General features: G+C 20.5%; 1 protein-coding gene across 2 annotated transcripts in view; it reads right to left on the bottom strand.

The window, feature by feature from the left end:
- The window catches only part of LOC102681730 (probable cytochrome P450 6a14), an 8,847-nt gene extending 3,081 nt beyond the window's left edge, over positions 1-5,766 (bottom strand). The window contains exons 1-6 of one of the 2 annotated variants that reach the window (XM_031509757.1): positions 5,705-5,758; positions 4,859-5,253; positions 3,575-4,097; positions 2,813-3,034; positions 2,284-2,535; positions 1,774-2,036 (exon numbers count right to left, since the gene is read on the bottom strand). In XM_031509757.1, coding sequence (XP_031365617.1) covers positions 1,867-2,036; positions 2,284-2,535; positions 2,813-3,034; positions 3,575-4,097; positions 4,859-5,191 — 1,500 coding nt within the window. In that variant the 5' untranslated portion in view covers positions 5,192-5,253; positions 5,705-5,758 and the 3' untranslated portion in view covers positions 1,774-1,866. Of the gene's footprint in view, positions 1-1,773; positions 2,037-2,283; positions 2,536-2,812; positions 3,035-3,574; positions 4,098-4,858; positions 5,254-5,704 lie in introns of those variants that run through there. The other variant, XM_031509758.1, reaches the window with a different exon arrangement.
- Positions 5,767-6,466: the final 700 nt, after the last annotated feature.

The following is a 6,466-nucleotide window of genomic DNA, read 5'->3' as shown; positions in this document are numbered from 1 at the left end:
TTTTTTTTTTGTTATATCGATATTCACTTATTATATAATATATAATATGATTTTTTTAATTTATTAATTTTTAAGAATAAACATTCAACACAATTTTCATACATTATACTGTAAAATGAGCTTTTTTTACGCGATAATTGAATTATTAACGAATTTTACCTTTTTTTTAAAAATAATAATATTAATCTTTATTTATATGATATCTCTTGATATCTCTTTATATTTCTATGCAATCTTATTGCACGACTGAATCTTGCTTCAATAAATGAAGAATATAAAGGCTTAGTTATTAACACTCACATAGAATAAATAATCAGTTGTCTATATACATGTACATACATACAATCAATTACAAAAGTTTATATACATTCTAAGTAAATTCAAACAATTCAAAGAATGTAATTAAAATTAACTATGAGATTACTATTTTATTTACATAAAATACAATGATTTTGTATTCTATTGTATTCTATTCAATGATTGATATAAAATTCTATTGATTTCTGAAAATGCATTTAAAAATAATAAAAATTAATTTATTATATTTATTATAATTAATGCACTCAAAAAAATTTTCCTTTGCAAAAAAAATTTTCCTTTGCAAAAAAAATTATTATGTGCATAATTTATTATGTTCTATATATAAATTCACATTCAAATTAAATTAAATGAATTTTTTAATGATGAAGAATGTGAAGAATTTTTATGATTGTATGTAAAATTTTGATTATATGTAAAAATTCTGAAAAGTCATTAAAAAATGCAGTCTAATGTTTTTAAAGTAAATTAAAATACATTATAAAATGCAAGATTACTTTACCATCTATCTATAGACATGAAAAAAATTGTAAATGATATAATACACTATATTTTTATTAAATTAGATTTTTATTTTTTTATATAATATAAAATTTCTTTTTCTCCTTAATAATTAATAAAGTTTTTAACTATTGAAATCAAAATATTAAAAAAAGTAATATATGTAAAAAATATATTTTTATATATCTTCTTAAACATATTTTGACAATAAAAATTATATGAATCAATTTGTACATATAGTATATATAGTATAATATAGCATTCCGTATAGTGATAATATTATTTAAGTAAAAAAAAGGATTTCTACATTTTTTTAAAGTTTTATTTAAAATTTATATTTATTTATCTCAAAGAGTTTATTTATACATCTTTATGATTTCACTTCGTATATTCATCTTAGAGAACATTTTCTTTTTATAAATATTAAATATAAATGTTTATATATAAATATAAATATCTTATAACATTCAAAGTTCTAATAAAAGTTAACACTTTGGCAATATTCAGACAATTTCATTATTTATTGCAAATAATTATAATTAACAATAGATAATTTTTAAGTATAGATATTTATAGAATTTAGAAATAAATATTTTTGAAATAAATTTATACATTTTTTTATTTATAGCAAATTATACATAGATAAATAAAAAAGCAAAGAATAAAAAGGATATAAACAAAAAAAAAATACAATTTTCAAATTGTTAATCATGGTTTTATTAATTTTTAATCAATTTTACGTTATTTCGAAAATATTTTTGACTTATTCTTTCTCTAAATCGAATTAAATTTATTTTTAAATTAATATTTACACTTTAAGAAACAGTTCATAGATAAAAATATTTGATACTATGATAATTATATGTGAATAAGTAATTACTAAATCTTAAAATAAATCTACATTTCGAAATCTCTAATTTTTAAGAATATTTCTTCAAAAAAATAAAAATAGAATAATATAATAATATTTATGTCAAAGATTTATCTATACGTATAATATATTTAGTTTAAATAGTTTAAATAGTTTCTAGAAAAATACATATTTTACTAGTTTTCTATTTTCGTAATTTTTAAAATAAGGTCATGTTTGGGAGCTAGAGTAAACGTGCGTGGTTCGTTTATGAATGGAATCTGCGTTTCGTTGCAAACATCAACTTTGTAATTACGAAGAATTTTTATCAATCCAATTTTGGTTTGGAAAATTGCAAAACGCGCACCTATAAAAACATGAAACAAATGTCTTTAAATCATACTTATTATTGATTTTTGAAAAATATATATTTAAAAATTTTTCTAAAATTTTCTAAATATGCTTTTAAATATTAAAATTTTCTATTGAATACATCTTTGAATAACATTTATCATATATTAATTTAATAAAAGTTAAATTGATCGAATATATTACAATTCATGTCAATTGTTTTTAGATTTTAGATTTTAATTGTAGATTTTTTTCTTACATACCAATGCAATTTCTTGGACCATCGCCAAAAGGTAAATAATGCATAGGATGTCTTGTCGCTTCTGCTTCCTTGCTAAATCGATTAATATCAAACACTTCGGGATTTGGATAGATATCAGGATCACGATGTATAGCATATATAGGAATAAAGATTCTCGTATTCTTTGGAATAGTTAACTTTATGCTTTCAAAAGTATAGTCTTCCAAACTTTGTCTCATTAAAACTGTTAAAGGTACGTATTTTCTTAAAGTCTCTAAAATTAGAAATATAATTAGATAGAAAATTTATAGTTTTAATTAAAATTTAATTAAAATTTTGAATATTTATTATTTTTTTTTATTCTATTTTAAATTTATTGTCGACGTTTATATGAAAAGTAATTTAAAACCAGAGCATTTTTTTATCACGTTCTAGATTCTCTTATTTTTATTTTATCAAAAGATTTTTAGATTTAGATTTAGATGTTGCACATTTCAATCGTTTTAAATTTATAAAATTTTTATCTAAATGTAAGTAATAATAAAATATACCTTTGAACACAGCATCTAAATAAGGCATGTTTTTAATATTTTCGTATTGCCATTCTCCATTGTTCAATTTGTGATGTTCTGTAATCTCATCTCTTAATTTATCTTGAATATCTTGATTTTGTGCTAATTCGTAAAGGGCAGTAGCTATAGTTAACGATGAGGTTTCGAAGCCAGCCACGAAGAAAAGGAATGCTTGTGCAACTAGCAAAGGTTCCGTTAATTCTAAAAAACATGAATAAGAATTTGATTAAATTATATTTTAATTTCACCGAAAAAAATGTTGGAGTATTTTATTTTAAATTATGATTGAAAAAAATTCATGACAACAATTAAAATTTCCATTTCTCAATCACTTGATATCTATATCACATTTATCATGTTCTATAATATATCTGCAATCAATCAATATTATTGTTTGATGAGCAATTTGATCAATCATTGAATTAAATGAATCACTTTTTGACGTTTTATTTCATCATTGATTAAATCAAGCACTTCTTGACATTTTAATTATAAAAAAATAAATTTTATTTTTTTAAAAATAAATTTTTAAAAAATAAATTTTTATTGCAATTAATTTTGCAATCATATTGCAATAAAATTAAGAAATGTGTATCATATATATTTTATTATATTTTATCAATTAATCTTTTTATCAATTATCTTTATGTTGAAGAAATTTCTTTAAAAAGAAATTCATTCTCATAAAAGTTAAATCAATTACTATTAGTTCAATTTAATTGTATATTATCGAACACATACCTATATCCAATTTCTCAGGATGATTCTGAATATTCATAAGAGTATTGATAAAGTCCGGCCTATAGATATTGTTTTTCCTCCTATATTTTATCATATCCAAAACAACATTCGTGAAAAAAGTAGTAGTTTCATCTCGTGGCAATATGTAACCCAAAAACGTGTAAAATCTTGGTAAATTTTCTCTAAGCCTGATCTTCAATATCTGTTTAAAGTTTGGACCGAAAAATTCTCTTCCTATATCGCGAAATTTACATTGAACGTCTGACATAGCGTTCATATCGACTCCAAACCCGCAACTGCCAATTACGTCAGTGGTGAATTTGGCAGCCAAGTCTCGTATTTCGACACGATTGTTTTTCGATATCAAGTGTTCAATATAATTCTCGAGGGTATTAGAACACTCGATAATCAGGGAAAACATGTCCTTCAGTTTGCCCGATGTAAATATTGGGGACAATTTCGTTCTTAATGGCCGCCATCTTGTTGGTTCCAAAACGAACAAGTGCTGAGAAAGTGGTTCCGTCTATAATAAAAAAATATTTGTAAAAAAAATAATTGCTTTTCTTAAATTCTAGCACATGATATATGTTTTAGAATATATATATATAGTTTTAGAATATATATAGTTTTAGAATATATCCTTTGTTAAAGTTTTTTTTTTTTTCTTACACGAGCTTATTATAAATTTATTATAATAAGTATTATAAATTTTCAATATGAATAATATGATAATATTATGTGATAAAATTTTTTGTTCGATATATTCTTCTATACGTATTGTCATTTATTGATTATCAGTTTACTTCTATATTTAATCATTAATTATTGCGTTTACTTAAGTTTATGTGATAGATTTTATTAAATTAAAAATTAAATTGATTAGATTTTAGAGATTGATTGGAGATAATATGAAAAATGCATGAAATTAAAAAATTTATCTATCTGGAATTTATATTATCTGGAATTTATAAAGATAATATCATTATATAGTATTATTATAGAATACAATGAGTTTATATTATATTATAATATAATAAATTTTTTTCTTTATAAGAATATTAAATACTGATTTCATATAAAATTTATTTGATCAAATGTATTTTGTTCTGTGAACTTTTATTATCTTTCGCTAACTTTCTTTATTAAAATTTTTTTCTTGTATTCAAAAATTCAAAAATAAATATTTATTTTTTTCAGTATTTTTGAACAATTATGTAATTTACAAAATAAATAGAAAAATAAATACAAAGTTTTAGCAAATATTAAAAATCATTAAACACTTACCACCTCATTCAGAGCAAGTCCACGATGGGCGAATTTTGAGAAATCCTTTATGAGAACAGTTTTGATTAAATCAGGATCATTTATAGCCAGAACACGCACGTTTCGAATATATAATCCAAACACAGGCTCATGTTTATATTCTTTATAAAATTTTGTCATCAAATCACCTATCGACATAGTTGCGAATGTTAAACGGAAAAAATTGCCAAAAATTGGTATTGGCTTGGGTCCAGGTACCCCATGATTTTTCCAATATTCTTGAGGTTTCAATAGATAATAATAAAAGGCGAAAATAAATATAATAAATCCACAAAGAATTTCAAAGACAGCCATTTTCTATAGATTTTTAAATTCTTGCTGACGAAAATCGTTTTATAAAAATGTTTTATAAACTGTAAAACATATAGAAAAATTTATGATAGTTATTATTGCAATTATTATTGCAATTATATACAAATTAAAAAATGTGAAATATGAATTATATACTATAATGAATTATAAAATACTGTTTCTTGACTGAATTATGAAATTATGGAAAATATTTAATTTCAGTATGTAAATTATTTTCGTTTTTATTTATTTTTACACAATGAACTCTATTTGATTTCCATCACAATTTTTTATATACTCTGTATATATACCTCAAGTTAAAAACACGTTATAAAAAATGAAAGTCTCATTTGTTTAAGTATTTTCCACAAAAATATTATTTTATATAAATGTTCATAATTCATGTAAAATAAAATATAAAATAATATAAGTACATGAGTAGTTAAAAAAAATTATAAATTAAATAATTTCTTTTGAATATTGAATTTTCATAAAAAGAAAAAAAAAATATTTACGATACACTGTCACTGTTAGATATAAAGTATAGAATTCTAGTGATATACTGTACTCTTATTATTGCTCATAAAATTATAAATACTTCTGAAATGAAATATCAGATTGAGTTGTTATATTCTATTAATTCTTATCATTCATTAGTTGATAAATATAATATACAAATCTATTTAAACATTTATGATAAAAGAATATAATAGTATATAAAGAATATATTTTACTATAGAAAAAAAGTAATTATATTTGTGCAAAATAGATATTTTAAAAAATTATATAGATAATAAAATATATAATAGATAATATATTCCGATAGAGAGTGAATGATATTCTATACATTTTCTTTACTTAATTTAATGATAATAAAGATGTAGATATGATCAAGTTTTCAATATCAAGATTTTCGTATTATTAAATAATAATACGATTAATATTATTAAATAATAATTATAATATAATTATAATTATTAAATATAAGTATAAATATGCATATATTTTATTAAAATTTAAATTTTATTTTTCAACATCATTAGGATCTTATCTATTAAAAAATATTGGTTTGAAACTTGAGATAAATATTAATTATTATTTTAATTATAATATTTTTGACTCATAGCAATCTTTTTTTTTCGTATTTTTGTTTAATATTAATTTTTTTTGTTTAATATTAAAAAAAATGGAACTTAGAACAATAATAAAATATAATATTCTTTATATCTTATAACAATTTATATATAATATTCTTTATATCTTATAACAATTTTTCGG

The sequence above is a fragment of the Apis dorsata genome, unplaced genomic scaffold, assembly GCF_000469605.1.
Source record: "Apis dorsata unplaced genomic scaffold, Apis dorsata 1.3 scaffold_172, whole genome shotgun sequence".
Classification (NCBI taxonomy): Eukaryota; Metazoa; Arthropoda; class Insecta; order Hymenoptera; family Apidae; genus Apis; species Apis dorsata.
This window is presented reverse-complemented; position numbering and strand designations above follow the sequence as displayed.